The sequence below is a fragment of the Cygnus olor genome, chromosome 1, assembly GCF_009769625.2.
Source record: "Cygnus olor isolate bCygOlo1 chromosome 1, bCygOlo1.pri.v2, whole genome shotgun sequence".
In the NCBI taxonomy this organism is placed as follows: Eukaryota; Metazoa; Chordata; class Aves; order Anseriformes; family Anatidae; genus Cygnus; species Cygnus olor.
Window position 1 is genome coordinate 170,249,511 of NC_049169.1, and position 19,226 is coordinate 170,268,736.

Below are 19,226 nucleotides of genomic sequence, written 5' to 3' on the forward strand. Positions count from 1 at the left end.
TTTCCTGCTCCCATTTTTTTTTTTTAATTCATACAATCATGAGAAAAATATTTACTTTGGCACTTGCTGCTATACACAGGTTAATCTACTGCTAAAAAAAAAAAAAATAAAAATAAAAAACAACCTAGGAAATAGGGTTGAATGTTTATAAATACAGCTAAGTGATAGAATTTGAGCTGAAATTACACTGATCATTCCCAATAACATCTTTATGTTAAAAATTTTCTAAAGTTCCCAAAACTAATAACTTGGCACTTTTTGTAAAATTACAAAATGGTTTGGATTGATAGGGACCTTAAAGATCAGCTAATTCCAACCCCCCCGCCATGGGCAGGGAAACCCACCAGCTAATTGGGTTGCTCAAAGCCCATCCAATCTGGCCTTGAACACCTCCAGGGATTGGTCATCCACAACTTCTTTGGGCAACGTGTTCCAGTGAAGGAACCCTCACCACCTTCATAGAAAATATATTTTTTTCTAACATCTAATCTACCCTTTTTTACACCTTGTCCTTTCTTTACTTCTTGTCCTGTCACTAGGCTCCTTGACAAAGAGTCTCTCCTCATCTTTCCTGTAGTCCTCCTTTAGGTAGAGGAAGGGCACTATAAAGTCTCCTTGGAGCCTTCTCTTCTCCAGGCTGAATAACCCCAACTTCTCCTGCCCTTTGATCACCTTTGTTGTCCTTCTCTGGACTAGTTCTAATAGGTTCATGCCCTTCTCATGCTGGGGGCCCCAGACTGAATGCAGTACTCCCCGTGGGGTTTCACAAGAGCAGAGCAGAGAGGGAGAATCACTGCACTTGACCTGCTGGCTATGCTTCTTTTGATGCAGCCCAGGTTATGTCTGGCTTTCTGGGCTGCAAGCACACATTGCCACCTCATGCTGAACTTCTCATCAACCAACACCCCCAGGTCCTTCTCCTCAGGGCTGCTCTCAATCTATTCTCTGCCAGGCCTGTATTTGTGCTTATGATTGCTCTGTCCCAGGTGCAGCACCTTGAACTTGGTCTTGGTGAACTCCATGAGGTTTGTCCATCTCTCAAACCTGTCCAGGTCCCTGTGGATGACATCCCTTCCCTCCAGAGTGTTGAACACACCACACAGCTTGATGTCATCAGCAAACTTGTTGAGGGTTTACTCAATCCCACTGTCCATATCACTGACAAAGATGTCAAACAGCACTGGTCCCAATAATGACCCCTGAGGAACACCATTTGTCACTGATCTCCACTTGGACATTGAGCCATTGACCACAACTCTTTTGAGTGTGACCATCCAGTCAGTTCCTTTCCCACTGAGTGGTCCATCCCTCAAATCCATGTCTCTCCAATTTAGAGACAAGGGTATCATGGGGACAGTGTTAAATGCTTTGAACAGGTTCAGACAGATGATGTCAATTGTTCTTCCCCTATCCACCGATGCTCTGACCCTGTTGTAGAAGGCCACTGTCAGGCACAATCTGCCCTTAGTGAAGCCATGTTGGCTGTCACCAATCACCTCCTTATTTTCCATGTGCTTTAGCATAGTTTCCAGGAGGGTCTGCTCCATGATCTTGCCAGACACAGAGGTGAGACTGACTGGCCTGTAGTTCTATAGGTCTTCCCTTTTCCCCCATTTTTAAAAATGGGGGTTATGTTATGATCATCTTTGTCCCAAGATTAAAAACCCAGTCTTGTTACTTTTGGAGAGAAACAAACTGAAAGCCCTAGCCAGGAGTACCTCATAAAACGGCGGTTTGCTTGATATAAGAATGCAGAAATGTAGTGAAAACTTGGACAATTTTCCTGGAAGTATGGAAACTTTGTATGACAATGGCAAAATAACCTTTTCCATAAAAGCTAGATCTAATGAAACTATCAATATCTGTGATTAATAAGATAATTCTTGATGGCTTCTATCCTGGTCTCCAGTTTATATGCCTCTGTGGTATCTGTGGTGGATACTATTACAGTTAACTTCTGTTTTGGAGACTCTGTAGTTCTCTGGTCTTTTTGTCAAGTTATGTTAGACACTTGGCCTATTGCTATTTCTAGAACTTGCTTGAAAGAAAAAAGTTTTATGTCACTTTAAAACATGCTGTGTCCTTTTTAAGAGAAAGTTAGATTTTATTAGAATACAACACCTCATATCAAAAAACTTTATTGCAATAAGAAAAATAAACTTTTGTTCTTAAGTTATCCTGTATGTATTAAACTAGTGGCCAGATATTATTACTAGTAATATTTCAAGATTACAGGGAAACTGAAGATAAGTGGGGATTACAAGAGAGCTGGAGATATCTGGGACAACTACTGAATGACTTATCAACTAAGATGTATATAAACCAACAAAACTACTGAAACCTAACACTTGGCTTGGATTTCATTAACTCTTTATATACACTTTGAATATCCTAAGATATTACAGCAAATAAAACTATATGTGTCTCTGGATGAATATAAAGTTTTTCCTAGTTTAAAGCCCACATGGGTTTATGGTGCAGTAAATAGCTGACAAAGATACCATTTTAAATCTCAACCACAGAATTTAAGCATCTTCACTTTTTCACAGTTTTATATTCTCAAAGCTTTTAACTGTATGACCTGTCCTACTATAAGGACTTCAGGAAACCTCAAATATCAGTCTTCTCTCATAAATAGCAACATTTCAGAGTTCTCCACCTATTTCAAAGTGTGGAGAACTCAAATCATTTTGAAGTATTTATTTTCTGAAAGATAATTTCACTATAGCTGGCACCTCCAACAAGTCTTGTCTCCAACAAGTCCAACAGGCTTTATAGAATCCTTTTTCCTGAGTACAATCATTACTGCCATTGGGGTATTTTGTGTAGCTGTCTGATGGTTTATTCATTGGCTGCTGTAATCATGTTTATAATCGAACATCTTTATTTAATTGGATTTAGAAAAGGACAGATTCCAAGTTATTCTAATATTCTCTAGAATGGCAACAAAATCCTAGACTTATCACACCCATTTTAAACACATAGAGCTAGATGGGTAGTTGCTATTCATGGATTCACTTTTTATTAATGAATTTTCTTTTTATCAATGGACAGAAATTCACACCTTCAGAAAGTGAGTCAGGTCTTCAGAATACCGAATCAATCTGTGCAAATGTTTCTCTCTATCTTGATAATAGGAAGCTAGGATGACTGCATAACTGACTTGGTACCAATTAAGTTTCTCATTTTGTAAGGGATTCCTTCATTTGCAGGGGCATTGGACTAGATTATCTTTAAAGAACCCTTTCAGCCCAAACCATCCTGTGATTTTATGAATATACAGCATAGTATTTATTAATTTCTGCTATTAAAATGAAGATTAAAAAAGAAGTTGAATAAAATACATATACATATATATATAATACATGTATAATAGAATGCAGAAAATATATGTAATGTACATACAAATTAAATACATAAATATATACATATCTGAACATGTAGCACTTTCATCATCTATATATATATATGATGATAATGACTTGTGTTTTTATTCAGTTATGGATTAGTAAAGCCAATATCCTTACTAGGATAAAATCACCAGGTACCACTCCTGGCCTCAAGGCATGATATGTATTTATTACACATCAGAAGATCAGACTTTTACTGGGGGATAGAGAGCAACCAAGAAAAGCAACCCTTTAATTTAGACTTCTTTTTAAAATCATAAAATTCAAATTAAAAGCAAGTTGACTGGTTTCACATTTTCTGTACATAAACTAATGGTAAGGTATATTGTAGCTGTATTAAAAGTGTAAAAACTGCATAGTAGAGAAATAAATATTACACAGCTATCTTGGTGGCAGTAGTTTTTCAGCATTCTGCCAGACGTTCTCATATTGGATACTACCTCTATTAATATTGAATCCTACTTTTTTTCATATGCAATGTGGAGAAATTACTTGCCAAAATTTGATTTTATGATAAACAGTTGACAGAATCTCTCAAATTGAGACTTACGTTTTTTTTTGACTGACAGCATATTTGGGGCCTATTCATAAATCAGAAAAAGTGACCATGTGAAAAGTGTTGCTGTCTCAGCAGGTTACCTGTAAATCAAATCAACAAAATATTTTGATGAAGTGCCAGAAATACTGAGGTGTGAGAGACAAAAGACAGTAAATCATAGAATCATTCAGGTTGGAAAAGACCTCTAAGATCATCTATTCCAACCTTTAACCTAGGACTGACAAGTCCACCGCTAAACTGTGCTACGAAGTTCTACATCTACACGTTTCTTGAAGACCTCCAGGGATGATGACTCAAACATTTCCCTAGGCAGCCTATTCCAATGCCACACAATCCTTTCAGTAAAGAAATTTCTCCCAGTATTCAACCTAAACCTCCCCTAGTGCAGCTTGAGGCTATTTCCTCTTATCGTTAGGTGCTTGGAAGAAGAGAAAGATCCCCACCTCAGTACAACCTCCTCTCAGGTAATTGTAAAGTACAATAAGGTCTCCCCTGAGCCTTCTTTTCTCGAAGATAAACAACCCCAGCTCCCTCAGCTGCTTCGCATAAGACTTGTTCTCTAGACTGTTCACCAGCTTTCTTGCCCCTCTTTGGACATGGTTGCCTTATCTTTTGACACAAAATGATTGTGACCATTTTATTATCACCATCCATCACCATTCTTTGGGAATATATATATATACACACTTTAAGCAGCAAAACAAACAGCTACATAAGGAAAAAAAAATGCTAAAAATATTAATCCAAACATTTGAATGCTGACTGTGCTTCGAATCCACTAAGTAGTCTAATCAAATTTAGAAGCTTCATTTGAATCCTCCTAGGAATTTTTATTTGTTAGATGCTCCTGTTAAGATTAAATGTATATCTGGGAAAAAATGCTAATTTTGAGGAAATAAGATTAGATGAGATAACATTCTTCATGGCAGTAGCTTCATTTAATCTTTTTTTTATTATTATTATTTTTGTTAATAAAACATTGTGTTTTTGTTGTTGTTGTTGTTGTTTGTTTTCAAAAATCCCATTTGCATTTCTTTTTTCCTTCTCATCAGAGAATCATAGAATGTCTTGTGTTGTAAGGGACCTTAAAGATCATCTAGTTCCAACCCTAGGTCAGGTTGCCCAGGGCCTCATCCAGCCTGGTCTTGAACACTTCCAGGAATGGGGCATCCACAACTTCTCTTGGCAACCTGTTCCAGTGCCTCACTACCCTGATAGTGAAGAATTTCATCCTAATGTTTAGTCTAAATCTATCCTCTTGTAGTTTAAAACCATCCAACCTCGTCCTATCATTATCTACCCAAGTTAAGAGTCCTTCTCCACCCTTTTTTATAAGACCACTTTAAGTATTGAAAGGCCTCAATGAGGTCTCCCCAGAGCCTCCTCTTCTCCGGTCTGAGCATCTCCAGCTCCTTTCAGCTGTTCTGTATAGAAGTGGTGCTCCAGTCCTTTGATCATCTTTGTGGTCCTCCTCTAGACTCACTCTAACTTGTCCACATCTTTCTTGTGCTGGGGTCCCCAAGCTTGGATGCAGTACTCCAGGTGGGACCTCACAAGGGCAGAGAAGAGGGGGACAATTGTCTCCCTCGACCTGCTGGTCACACCTCTTTTGATGCAGCCCAGGGTGCATTTGGTCTTCTGGATTGCAAGTACGCACTGCTGGGTCAAGTCGAGCCTTTCATCCATAAGAACCCCCAAGTCCTTCTCTGCAGGGCTGCTCTCAATAAGTTGTTCTCCCAGTCTGTACTCCTGTCTGGGGTTGACCTGACTCAGGTGCAGTACCTTGCACTTGGACTTGTTGAACCTCATGCGATTCACATGCGCCCACTTCTCCAGGCTGTCCAGGTCCCTTTGAATGTCATCTCTTCCTTCTTTGGTATCAACTGTACCACTCAGCCTGGTGTCATCAGTAAACTTACTGAGGGTGTACTCAATCCCATCGTCTATGTCATTGATGAGAACATTGAAAAGCACTGGTCTCACTCATTACCGGCCTCCACCTGGACATAGAACCATTGACCACTACTCTCTGGGTGTGACCACTGAGAAAATTCCTTATTGACCGGATGGTCCACCCTTCAAATTCATATCTTTCCAACTTAGAGATTAGGTTGTCATGTGTGACTGTGTCAAAAGCCTTACAGAAGTCCAAGTAGATGACATTGGTATCCTCATTCTAGAATATTACTATCTGTACCCCTAATATTAGTGTGGAACACAAATTTTATTGGTTTGTGGTTTGTTTATTTTTTTGTTTGTTTTTAATGACAGTATGCATTAAACCAGAATAATAAAGCAGATTTTTTTTATATTCTGTATTTCTAAAGTGTGATAAAATTGGCTACATTCTTCAGTGAAAGTTTATACAGAATACAATTTTACTTTTATATTTGATGATACAGAGAATTTTAATAACAGAAAGTACCAGGAGATTACCAATTGAAGGCATTTTTCCTTTTTTAATACAAGCTTTTAATACAAGCTTTCACCCTAAGCACCAGGTCCCTAAGCACCAGGTCCAACCTTTCCTTAAACACCCCCAGAGATGGTTACTCCACCACTTTCCTGGGCAAACCATTCCCAAGCTCTACAATCAGATAAGGTGTATTCCATTGAGTTGGGAAATGGGCTGCATGCTATCTTATATGGGCAAATGAGCCCTAGAGTTTGGTTAAATCTCTGTGACTTTTCAAGCTACCAAACTGAGCTACCACTTGACCATAAAGAAGTATGTTCTTACTCAGAGATATCTCAAAGCATTAAGTCCCTCATAAATTCAGTATTAAAGAATTTCTGGTATAAGACAACTAGAACTAAAACAGTAAGGTAATAACATGCAACTGAACTAATTTCAAGGGTGTGTTTAGATGGCAGAGGTGGAAAGACTTGCTCATAAACTGAACTTACTATTTTTAGACAAGTTGGTTTAGAATACTTAGTTGTATTATAAACAAGTCTGAACTACTAAACACTGCTGAAATTCTTTATATGCTTTCTCTAAGTGTACTTGCTTAGACGTAGCAGTGCACAAAGAGCCTTCTGGCACCTGCTCTGCATCTGGTTGAACAGTGGATAAAGCAGCATTTTTGTTCACGTCTGCCGAAACAGGCCACAGAATTCCTTCTAAGGAACATCTAAGTAGGCAGGTCTAGGAAACCAAAAGCTTTAGTCTCCAAAATACTGTATAACAAGCTAAATTTTTGAAGATCTCAAGTGTTGGAAGTTGTTTTGCCTTTGAAAATGCAAGGAACTGAAAATGAGTCCAGCCCGCCTGTGCTTCAAAGTGTGGACTCTATGGTACATAAGTACTTCATGAACATGCACAAATGGAAATGCATAGATATGTATGTACAAGTATGTATTCAGAAAAAAATAAAAATAAAAAATTAATTGGAGATGGGCACAGAAAGTTAGGCAAGATAAAAATAACATGTTGATAACAAAGCCATTACTGAGGGAGATGTAACTTGTAAACAGTAATAGAATTAATTTTCTAGGAAGGAAAACAAACAAAAATAATAAGCTAAGAGATGATTCCTTTTATTGTAGCTTTTGCAGTGGAGCAACTATAGGTCAATGGAAATCAAGACAGGAAATACATAATAGTTTCTAATAGCAATCATGGTGTTAAAAAACACTTCTTCAACAGTAGATTACTAATTTCAGCATTCCCTTTGTATCATAGTATCTCTGCAGAAGGGAATACAGAAAGGCTTCTTATTTTTCAGAAGAGCTCTTATTAGCAAAATTAAGGTTGGTTTTGTACATCTGTGGGAGAGAGGGATCTGAATCTATCAGAAAGAAAAGGGAACTGGAGCTGTGCCTCACACATTTCCAGAAACGTTCTAAATACAAGTGATTTCTGGAAGAAAAAAAATAAAATAAAATAAAAAGCAGAAAATTTTTTTGTAATCTGCCTATGGGTATAAACTAGAAAAAGAAAAACTAGCTTGCATTGCTCTATTGTTCAAAACCACAACCTGTTGTTATATGTTTTTTGTACTTTTAAAATGCCAACCACGTTGAGATATTCAGAGTATAAAGGTAAGGGAATACTTACTTTCTTAACCCTAATTAGATTTAGGCATGAAACATTTCAGTCATCAGAGGACTGAGGCAATTCTGTGCAGAAGCAGAATTTCAAGTACTTGAATAATCTTGCAATACAAAATTAATCTGATAGAGTCAAAGAAGTCATCGTGTACAATTTTTGGAATTATAGTTTGAATCTTAGACATCTGCATTTCAGTGGAACCCATTTGGATCACTTAAGTACTTCACATAATTGTATAGAAAATATTATTTTATTTTTCCTGTCTGTTAAGAAAATAGTTTTTTTTTTTTTTTTTAAACATTTAACCAGACTAGAAATAAAGAACAGGCTCTCGTTTATTTCACTAATGTTTAAGAGAAAAAAAAAAAAAAGTGAAAATAATCTTTTATTATAAACTGGTTTTCAGTTTTTATATGTATTATATATAGCAGCTGTAAAATCTCCATGAAATGCAGAAATGTCATTTCAATTCCAATATATGTGGAAAAGGCTGTAAAAGACATGCAGTTTCAGAAAAAGTCATTTAGTAAAGTAGCCCATGAAAGCTTAAAAAAAAAAAAAAAAAAAAAAGCTTTCTTTATTTGAGGTTAAATAGAGCTGAAAATGTTGTTGCTACCATTGTTGCTTTCTTTATTTTTTAAGAAGTAATACAAAAAGTTAAATAAATATGATTGTCTGAAACACAGCTATGGCTGTTTTCAAATGTACTTAATGATAGTGCCTCCAGGCAGAGAACACTTTTTTTTTTTTTTTTTTTTTTTTTTTTTTAAATCTCAAAATGTCTCAATGAATTTAACTTATCTTGTGGTCTTGACTCCTTCAGCATTGATAATAATTTTCTAGCTTCTGGCTTTAAGGAAGAGAGTTTTAAAGAAGAAGGTTGAAAAGCAGCTGGTCAACACACCAGAAGCTAGTTGCTAATTGCAGCAGTAAATTAATCAATGAAATAGCAGTTTAGCTTCAGGGTATAATAAACAGAGATAAAAGACCACACAGAAATTCCACCATTAGGATATGACTAGCTCCTTAGTGGCATACGTTCTTTTCCTTCTTACACCTGTCTGCTTTTAAGGAAGCAAGTCATGCATCTGCTTGACAGCTATTAACAGAATAAAATAACAACAAAAAAGCATTTGGGGGTAAGACCTGATACAAACATTTACAAAGACAATTTAAGGGAGTGTTTGTTATGCACTTTTGTGTTTGTTTTCAAAACATTTAACTCCAGAGACAGATGGCTTGTACAGTTTTATCAGCACTTGCGTCATTATATATTCAAGCAGCCAAGACTGATAACCAGCTTCATGTAATACAGATTGTTCAAAGAACAAATACTTTGAAAAAAGCATATCAATAAGTACTTCAGTGTGGAAAGACTTGATATAGAAAATTCAGCGACATTTTTATGGAGAGAAAGAAAACAAATTAATTCAATTATAAAATTAAAGCAGCAAGAACAGGTTTTTAAGTGGTGTCATTGTATCTGATAATGAAACAACTTTAGAAAATTGGGTGAAAGCTATTGTTCAGCTGTGCTGGTGGAGAAAGATAATTACTATTAAGTCAACTTTGTGCTTTCTCAATACAAAGCAGCTGACTCTTCAGTGCAAGCTACCCATGGAAGATCTCTCTCCTATCACACTGCTCATAATCGTTTCACTTCATGCTATTGAATATCAACCTGAATAATGAGTCTGAGAAAAGAATATATTTATACTTGAGAATATAATTACACAAAACAGAAGCTAAAGGAAACCCAAATGTCTTTTTTTTTTTTATTTTATTCCTTTTTTTTATTTTATTCCTTAAAACTTTATTCCTCTTTTTTTTTTTTTTTTTGGTTGGTTGGTTGGTGAGGTCCTTTTTTTTTCTTAAAAAAAAAATTATTCTTTCCAAAATCTGTTTACTTTCTTCTTCTGGAATCTCACAGTAGGATACATGTAGAGTTCCTTAAATTCTCCTAATCCACATTATTATCAATAACATATACAAAAATATCGTGCTTGTATCTAAGAGACTTAACTGGAAATCAGGTATGACAGTCATCACACACATAATGAATGAAGCTGCCTTACTCCTGAACCAGACAGGATGATCATTACTTGTAGCAGCTCAACAGTAAAATATATTGCTTAAAAAATCTTTGTTTATAAAAAAAAAACAGAAACAAACAAACAAACAAAAAGACAACTTTGTGGAATTCTTTTTCTCTTGTGATGGCTTAAAACAAAAATAATTAAAGTACTTTAGCTTTAATTATGTATTATATGAACCCTTCCAAGGCCTTCTGGAAACTTAAACTTCACAATATTTTAAGAAAGCAAGTAAATCTTCCCTGTATTTTACAGATTAGATAGCATGAGTCAGAGTATTTGAAAATATTCACACTCACTTGAGTAGGAGTGTGAACCTGTTCCCAAATCTGAATATGTATTTCATTCACAGATTTCTATGTACAAGCATAAGTAGAGGTGTGTGCAAACTTGCACCATACCTCACAGCTATCTGAATGATTATACAGCTAAAGCAAGTGTGCAAGTGTTACCCTGGGGTTCCTAGTCCTCTTCTAAGAGCAGAGGGTCTCACTGCTTACAGCTGTCTTTTGGTGTGACCTACACCCATACAAAAACTATAATTCATCCCCTAGAGAGGCTATGATGGTCTTGGCTTTAGTTGAAATCTCTGCATAAGGAGTTTTGAATGGTGGAAGATGTGTGCACCAGTCCAAGTGGGACAGCAGTTCTTTGTTAAACCAAGCCAAACCAAACCAATGGAAACAAACAAACAAACAAAAACAAAAACGATGACCACAGAAAAAGGAACTGTTCCTCCTGGTTAGGTGATCATCTCAGCATTGTCATCCCATTTCTATTCTCTGTTGTTCACAATAATAGATGTCTTAATATTTCAGAGCTCTCCAGAAAATTTATCAGCTTAAATATGACTAATGCAAAGGATATTTAAGTCAATTCTTAGCTTAACGGCATCAATAGTCTAGGACTGCTACAGAAGAAAGCAAAATACATGAAGTAAATCTTCCAAAAAAAAGTGTTTAACATGTAGCTTAGAGGCCGCATACGTTTTGTCCTAAGTAAAACCAGCTTACTAATCATTTACATTTTAAATGGAAATAAGTGCCTTATCTCTTGAAATGTATTTAACTAACCAGAAAAATAAACTTATCCCCTTCAGAACTGTAGAAGTGAAGGCTCTACTGTTTACTTCTTACTCCACAGCAAATTGGAAGCACAGAGGACATATACTGTATTTTTTGAAATGTGTTATTCTGTGGTGAGCATTTTTCTTTGTGTATTGAAAGTTTAAATGCCAGTCAAACCTTTCCTCCTTGGTCAGTAAGACAGCAGTATATTGTGAGAGTGGGCAGGTTGGAAATAATTCTGTCACTTCTTACTTTCTTCCTCTGAAAAGAGAAAAAAAAAATAAAATTAAATATCTGTTGTCAGCAGGAAAAAGAATATTTTAATCTATAAATTAACATATAGATTAAGTATTTCCTTTACTTATTTTTTTTTGTACTTAATACCTGTCTCAGATTGATTATAACATCATATTAGAGGATTCAAAGAAAGCTTTTATAGAAAAAAAATAGTGTCATTCTCCCAGGGAATTATCACAGTTCTCGTTTTAGTATCAAGGTCTCGTTTAGTATCAAGGTTCTTGGTTCTCCTTGAAATCTCTGCTAACCTTTTGCTTTTCAGTTGCTATTTTATGTATTTTATTTTATTTATTTATTTTATTTATTTTATTTTATTTTTTTATTTTATTTTATTTTATTTTTTATTTTAATTATTTTATTTTATTTTTTATTTTATCTTATATTTTTTCCTGGTGTCTCTCCTCCCCTCCCCTCCCCACCCCTCTCCTCTTTCCTGGTGGTTCTAGCTTAATTATTTCATCTTGTATTGACCTAAATGAAAACTGGAATTAATTCTGTACATTTTTTTATGTTTTAATCAAAACCAGTAGGACAGTGTATTATACAGAGAATGAAGAAGCAACTTTTTTATGGTTGATTGCATTTTGTCACATCGACACTGTATTCTTCAGATATTCAAAAAGAGGAGCTATTCAGAGATAACACAAGAAGTTATATTTGAACATGCAGAAATAGATTTTATTACATTTTCAATGTGTGTGTAAAAGCAGTGTGTTGATAATCTATGGAACTGACTACCATACGTAGTTATGTCACAATTTAAAAAACAAACAAACAAAAACTCTGAAAGAATAGTAATTTCCTTTAAATTAATTGGGATAATTTGAGTAATCAGAAAAAGGCATATTACTAAGAGTAATTTAATGTACATGCATGGAGTACAAGAGAATGAAATATTCTTTAGCATTGTAACACAGAAATCTTTGTTAAAGTGTCCTCACTTATCATTTTGCATCTCAACTATATTATTGTAAAGACACTTTTTTGCTGATACACCACTGACATTTTTCTTGATTAGTACTACTTTTAAAGATGCTTTATAACTTCACCATTCATTCCTACCTGCTAAAACTCTTTCTCAAAAATCAATCTGTAATTTCCTTCCTGTCACTGGGATGTTTAATCAAGGAAAAATGTCTCCTTAACTCTTCAAATATCTACAACATTAGCCAGTTAATTTACTCTAAAGTCAAGAAGAGGTCTCAAAATTCTTGCTCAAAATTACAATACAGTTAGCAAATCATGACAAAGCATATCTATCTCAGATATTGAGAAATATCTCACAAAGACACACATAGTGGTTTCTCTACCTTTTTACTGGCTTGTCCTTCCTTATAAATCCATTCTGGTCAGATGAGCAAGTTCAGTCATTTTGGAATGCAGTAAGACTTAGAAGAATTTAGTGCTGCTGAAGACATGGGTGACCTGCTAGATTGCAAGATGTTTGCAGCTGGCTAACTGTGTCCTCAGTAATTGTGAAAAAATGATGTGGATATTTAATATTCATAGTATATTAGCAGTCTTCATTTCTGTCTCCTGTGGTCTCTTATTCCTGATTTACAATTATGAGAAAAGTTCTTTATCATGAACAAGATTTACATAAGTTTCATTTTTTTCTTATCCCTTTAATTTTATTTTTGCTGAGATGTATGTTAATAGCCAGAAGAATCACTGTTTTTACTCTGTTTTCTATTGCAATCTTTGTAGTGTTTCATGGTGTATCAAATCCAGCACAGTTTAATTTGTCTCCCTCTTTTGGGGAGGTTACATCAGAGCTTTATGGGTAGGTATCTAGAATTATGCACACTGATCTGAATTAGTAAAATAGTAGAAACTACAATTTTTCAGAGAATTCCTTTGGGCAAGCCCATTTTTGGATAGCAAAAGTGTTTCTCAGACTGAAGTAGGCTGTTAGTTTGCCAAGGCATTACAAGCATAAGGTGAGCTGAAAGCAGAGCAGAATATTATAGAAGACTATAGAACTTTATTAGGAACATACATTCCTACTCAGAATCTGCAAGGCTATACTTACTTCCACTGACATATTCACCCACCTAGATCTATGTTTTCAGTAAGTATGAATGAATAGAGGAGTTATATTTATTCAAAGTAGGACCTGAGACTGATAACTTAGGGCTAATTGAACTGTATTTCCACTTTTGAAAACTATGTATGCGTACATGCAGAGACTGTATGTACAGAGAGCACATGCCCTACAAAGCAGCCACCCCAACACACTGAAAATTTGTCTAGGATTTACCATGAACATTAACAGATTTTTCTGAAAGAGAACAGTATTTTGTTTCAAACTCGTTAATTTTCTTATGAGGTTTATATATACATGTAATATAAAATATCACAATCTAATATTATGTCTTTTTGTACCTCTCCTCTTCTCTCCTCTCCTCTCCTCTCCTCCCCCCCCCCCCCCCCCCCCCCCCCCCCCCCCCCCCCCCCCCTTTTTTTTTTTTTTTTTTCTTCTACAGATGGGCCTCTAGGGCCACGAGGATTAGCTGAAGCTACAGAGATGTGCACGCAAGAATGCCTGGTTTTGGGTCATTCAGATAACTGTTGGATGCCTCCCAGCTTGGGATCATACCAACAGCCAAAGTCTCCTCTCTCTACCTTTGCACCTCAGAAAGAATGGGTTAAGAAGGACAAACTAGTTAATGGACACACATTGACCAGGACCTGGAAAGAAGATAGCAACAGAAACCAGTTCAGTGACCGAAAGCAGTATGGTTCCAGTGAGGGCCACTTCGCCACTGGTAATCACATGACTGACATTCCTCTGGCAAATTTGAAGTCTTATAAACAGGCCTCGGGAGCTGTTGAGAGTCCAAAGGAGCACCAGCTATAAGAAAGGATTACTTTGGACCAATGACTTTAGCCTACTTAGATTTGCTAATACTGTGTGTGTCAGAGCTTTATGTACTAGGTAGACCTCTAGAACTATGCTTCACCTAGTAGAGATATGCATATTTTATGTTAGCACCGCAGAAGGTATGATGTCCTGAAACAGGAAAGAGTGTTTCTACTAGTTGTGTGATTTTGATAAATAGACCTGATTAAACTCTGCAGTGATCTCTCCAGTTTGCAAATATACTTTTTGTTTGTTTGTTTGTTTTGACCCTGGACTGCTGCTATGAACAACGGAAGATGCATTTGGAGAGTGAGAGTGCAAGAAAGTTCAGTGGATTGCAATGATTAAAAAGAATAACCAGTTAGAAAATTGTGCTTTTGTTGTCATTGAACTATGCTGGGACCATTATACTTGAGGTCATATTGCAAACAAAAAAAGTGGAACTGTAAACGTTAAACCTATTGTGCTATTAACAATGTTAGTGGACACTTATAAGTCAATCAATGTTCAAATACTTGTAAATAGAAACAATTATTACTTACAAATTTCGTGTACTTATAATGTTCACTTGAAAAGATATGGTAGCATATTTCTGTGTTTCACAATTGCTTTTTACTTTCTTTCTTATTTGCTTCCTGTTTTTTTCTTTCATTTTCAGTGATGGTGTTTCTGTGTTAGTATTCTGTCTGACACACTATGTTCCAAGGAGCTCAAAGAGCTTGTGTTAAAATGCAAAAAAAAAGGACTGATGAGGTGGGTTGGCAGAAAGGAAATGAAGAAAAAAAAAAAAGAAAAAAAAAGTTTTTCTTTCTATGTAGTAGCAAGTGATGCCAGCATTATTTTTTTAAATTTATTTATTTTTTTTTCCTCCTGAAATATTAAGCAATGAAATGATATATGTAAGGGCTTAAAAATGTTAGAAAATTATTATTATTATTATTACTACTATTACTTCCATTCTGTTTCATAAAACAGGGAGACTGCAAAAGAGAGAATATTTAGATCTTTGTGGGTGGAACAGGTGTGGGGGAAAGTTGTTAATTTGAAATCCTTGATCAATTTAGCTGCAGTCTGGCATTTAATAAGTGGTAGCTGACATTGATCTCTGATGGAATATATGGAGGAAATTATACAGGAACGAAATACAATAATCATGTTTTTTCCAATTGGGCAAGTGTGTGTCTATACCTAAGACAGTTTGTATTGCTGAAACAGCAGCATTTGTGTTGATCTCAATCTGCGTTAATGTTGTAGTAACACAAGTGTTTTTAGACCATAGCCACAGAATATTTAATGTGCTGTGCCTTCATGATGTAACGGAGCATTCTCCTGGTAGGCTAGTTGGGGGAACTAAAGGGTTAAATCTCTAATTATTGCTGTTTAACTGTTTGTTATCATAGTTGGTCAATGCCTGGCAGGTACCAGTATCACATCACCTCCATCAAACTAGCAGAGTGACTCCTAATGTTAATAAGATCTAAGTTGCACGCAAAGCAAATCCAAATCCAAGCATTCTTAGATGGTTTTTGTTAAGGCATGACAGACAATTTACACAAATAAATAGCATGCAAAAAAAAAAAAAAAAAAAAAAGTCCTTGCAGAAATAAAGCAAAAGTTACTTATGCCACATTGAAACATCAGTCTTAAAAAAACAGTTAGATAATCTGAAGGTGATTTTATTCATACCAAAAACATAATCATTTTCTTTATTCTTCCTTATTCTTTTGTATATAGCAGCTCACTTTTTTTTTTTTTTTTTTTTTTTTTTTTCCCCCTCCACAATATAAAAGGCATAAAATGGGCTAGGGATGCATTGCTTATTGCAGTACTTATGTCAGTTTGTGAGGGGTGTTTGATAACTTTGGCAGAATAAATATCTAACCAGTTATCCTTGTTACTGCTTTGCCACTTCAACGTTATTTAGTTATTCAGCTCTTGCAATAAATGTTCTGAATTCCTGGTTGTGTTGTGTTAGTTCTTCAGCAGATGCTGCAGGGACTTTATTCCTGTTAATTTCTCTTTTCTTTTGTTGTTGGTTTGTCGGCTCATTTTTTTTTTTTTTTTGTTCCATTCTGAATTTCCAGTTATTTTTCCAAGCATATTATGATCCATTTGGTTATATTATATATATATAAGAATGGAATATACAAGAAATGATAAATGCTGAGGGCCATATTCTGTCATTCCTGTGGTAAGTAGGAGCTTATTTAAAAGAAGTTTTTTGAGTAGTATTAAGTGTTATTTACTCACCACAAATGTGACAGAATCTAGCCCAGATTCATTAGGCATACTTAAACATATAATGAGCATACTGGCATGAGTCTTTGTAATAGTACAGCTGTAGCATATAGAAAGGTTAGCAGTTACCACACCTCAGTCCTTTTGAGAATAGAAAAAAGTCTTATCAAAACATGGTAAATATTTCTTACAAGAAAAAATTGTATGGATATACAACAGTTTTCGTTGAGTACAGTGGAGAAAAAACAAACAAACAAACAAACAAAAAAACAGCAACCCTGAAAAAGAAGTAACAACAAAAAGTAACCTATTTTTGAACATGCTGAGTTTCAAAGTAGAGGTAACACAGTACTCAGTTCAGAGCACTGAGTTCCATATTAAAAACAGAAATACAATAATTATTTACAAACCCAAATAACACCAACTATTTTAAATTATATGTGCCTTTTTAAATAGACTGTTTGAAAAAAAAAAAATCTTATCAAAGACAGAAAGTTCCTTCCTTATAAATAAGAACTCACAATGAGGTGACTATTGCTACAGAAAGGGCAGTTTCTGTTTCCTCATTCAATTTCCTCAACTCAAATGTGCTGCCATCAACCTGTGCAGGAGGGGTACAAGCAAATATGATTTAAATTAATGTCAGGTGAATTTTTCTCTCTCTCTCTTTTTTTTTTTTCTGTAGTTCTAGATGTTTAAGGACTTATCCAACATTTAAATACTTATTATAACAAAACAAAACAAACAAACATAAAAGCAAACAAAACCCATGAAAAACAAAAACAAAAAAAAACAACAACAAAAAAAAAGGAAAATAATAAAAAAAAAAAAATCAGGAAATAAATACCGGTAACACTGAGGATTATACCTCAAACCAAAGGATGTTTTTCCAGAGGTTTCCATGGAATCTGGATTTGGCCCTAAACCTCTGTTCAGTAAAAGTACACATTTTCATTCACAACCATTTTGCGCAATCAGTAATACAGTGTACTGCTGTGTAAAACTCACACACGCCCCCCCCCCCCCCAAATAATAAAAAAATATTGACAAATAAAAAACAATCCCACTGCACAAACTGAGAAGGCAGCTGAACCTTATTTAAGCTTACTATCTCTGTATCTCTGAAGCTAAACATAACTTAAAATTATTGGTAACATGGAATGATATGGACACCTTCCTCATGCCAGTTCTTTTTTTTTTTTCTTCAACTATGAAGATTGGGTACCACGTATTTATTATTATTTTTTCAGTTTGAAAGGACTAATAAAAGTTAAACCAAAGTGGTTTTTTTTGTTGTTGTTGTTTTTTTATTTTTGCTTTTTAAATTTTTTTTCATTTTTATTGTCACCAACTCTTTGTCCAAATAGTAAACAGAAAACAGGTATAGATTAAATTGTTTGTTACTTAATCTGTGCCAAACTCTTTCTAAAGGTAGAGTAGTCAGGATGTTTTTCCCAAGCAACTGTCTGAAGGCAGACAGAAAGATACATGGAGCAGAATTAAGGAGGATGCAGAAATACAAGTCAATTTTAACAGATAAAAAGATAATGATATTTACATTACTCATCCAATGTGATGATTATCTTTTAGCAAGTTATAAATATGAATCATGATCAGAAATAATTATTAGGACTTGAACATAGATTAGCCAAGTCTAATGAAGAAGATTAGGAAGCTTTGAATCTATAAATGACATAAAGAGACATATCTGTCTGAGAGGAAAGTACTGCAGTGATGAAGACTCAAAGCTGACATGAGAAAACAAAGAAATATAGAATAGAGGTGCACAACGGAGATAAGTTTATCTTGGGAAATTTTGAACAAGGGGAGGTACTAGTAGCTTTTCAAAATAGAAGGATGCAGTGAGAATCATGGCACATGGCAATAGGTGAGAAGTGGGACCCATGGCATGATAAAAAAACATATGTGTAGTGTCTAACAGCCTTAAGCAGTAGTATCTGATACCTCAAAAACAGGTTACAAACGTGTTCCTAATGACATGAGAGTACTTCAGTGGTATCATATCCAGATCAGACAGAACAACAAGTAGTCTGTGATGAATCTGATTTGCTGTGACCACAAAATATTTACCTGATTCAGACGATAATCTTTCTTATGACATGTATTGTTGACCTAAAGTAAATTAAGCAGTAAGAGTTCTCTACAGCATGTGTACTCACGTGTGCCAATTCAGACAGTGAAAGCAACTAAGTACTCACAACATCATCTCTAAATCCTCAGTTCTTTCCTGATTAATACGCTAAGCATAATTGTGTTTCAAAACCTCAATTTTATTTAATTTATATGCTTGCTTTCTGCTGTGAAGAAAATCTTCAAAGTGGAAATGAATTCTGGAGCAGTGCAATCTGTTTTACCCTGTAGAAAATATAATAACAACTAGAGCTGTGAATCCATTCAATATATCATGGACAGTCAAGCTCTAAGTAAACTAATATTTTATTTTATTTTTTTTAAACTTTCACTGATGATCACCTTAGTAGATACATCCATCAAATACAATTATCCCATAATCCAAAACCTCCTTTCACTCTTCCTTTCGTTCCAGAAAACACTCATTTGTAGATGTCTCCTTTGTAAAATTAAAGTCATCTTTTAATTAATTTTTATTTTATTTTTTCCCCCAT

General features: G+C 35.1%; 1 protein-coding gene across 2 annotated transcripts in view; it reads left to right on the forward strand.

The window, feature by feature from the left end:
• PCDH9 (protocadherin 9) overlaps positions 1-15,932 on the forward strand; it is a 694,514-nt gene extending 678,582 nt beyond the window's left edge. For both annotated transcript variants that reach the window (XM_040540674.1, XM_040540684.1), the window contains exon 4: positions 13,967-15,932. In XM_040540674.1, the coding sequence (XP_040396608.1) occupies positions 13,967-14,340 (374 nt within the window). In that variant the 3' untranslated portion in view covers positions 14,341-15,932. The remainder of the gene's footprint in view (positions 1-13,966) is intronic.
• Positions 15,933-19,226: the final 3,294 nt, after the last annotated feature.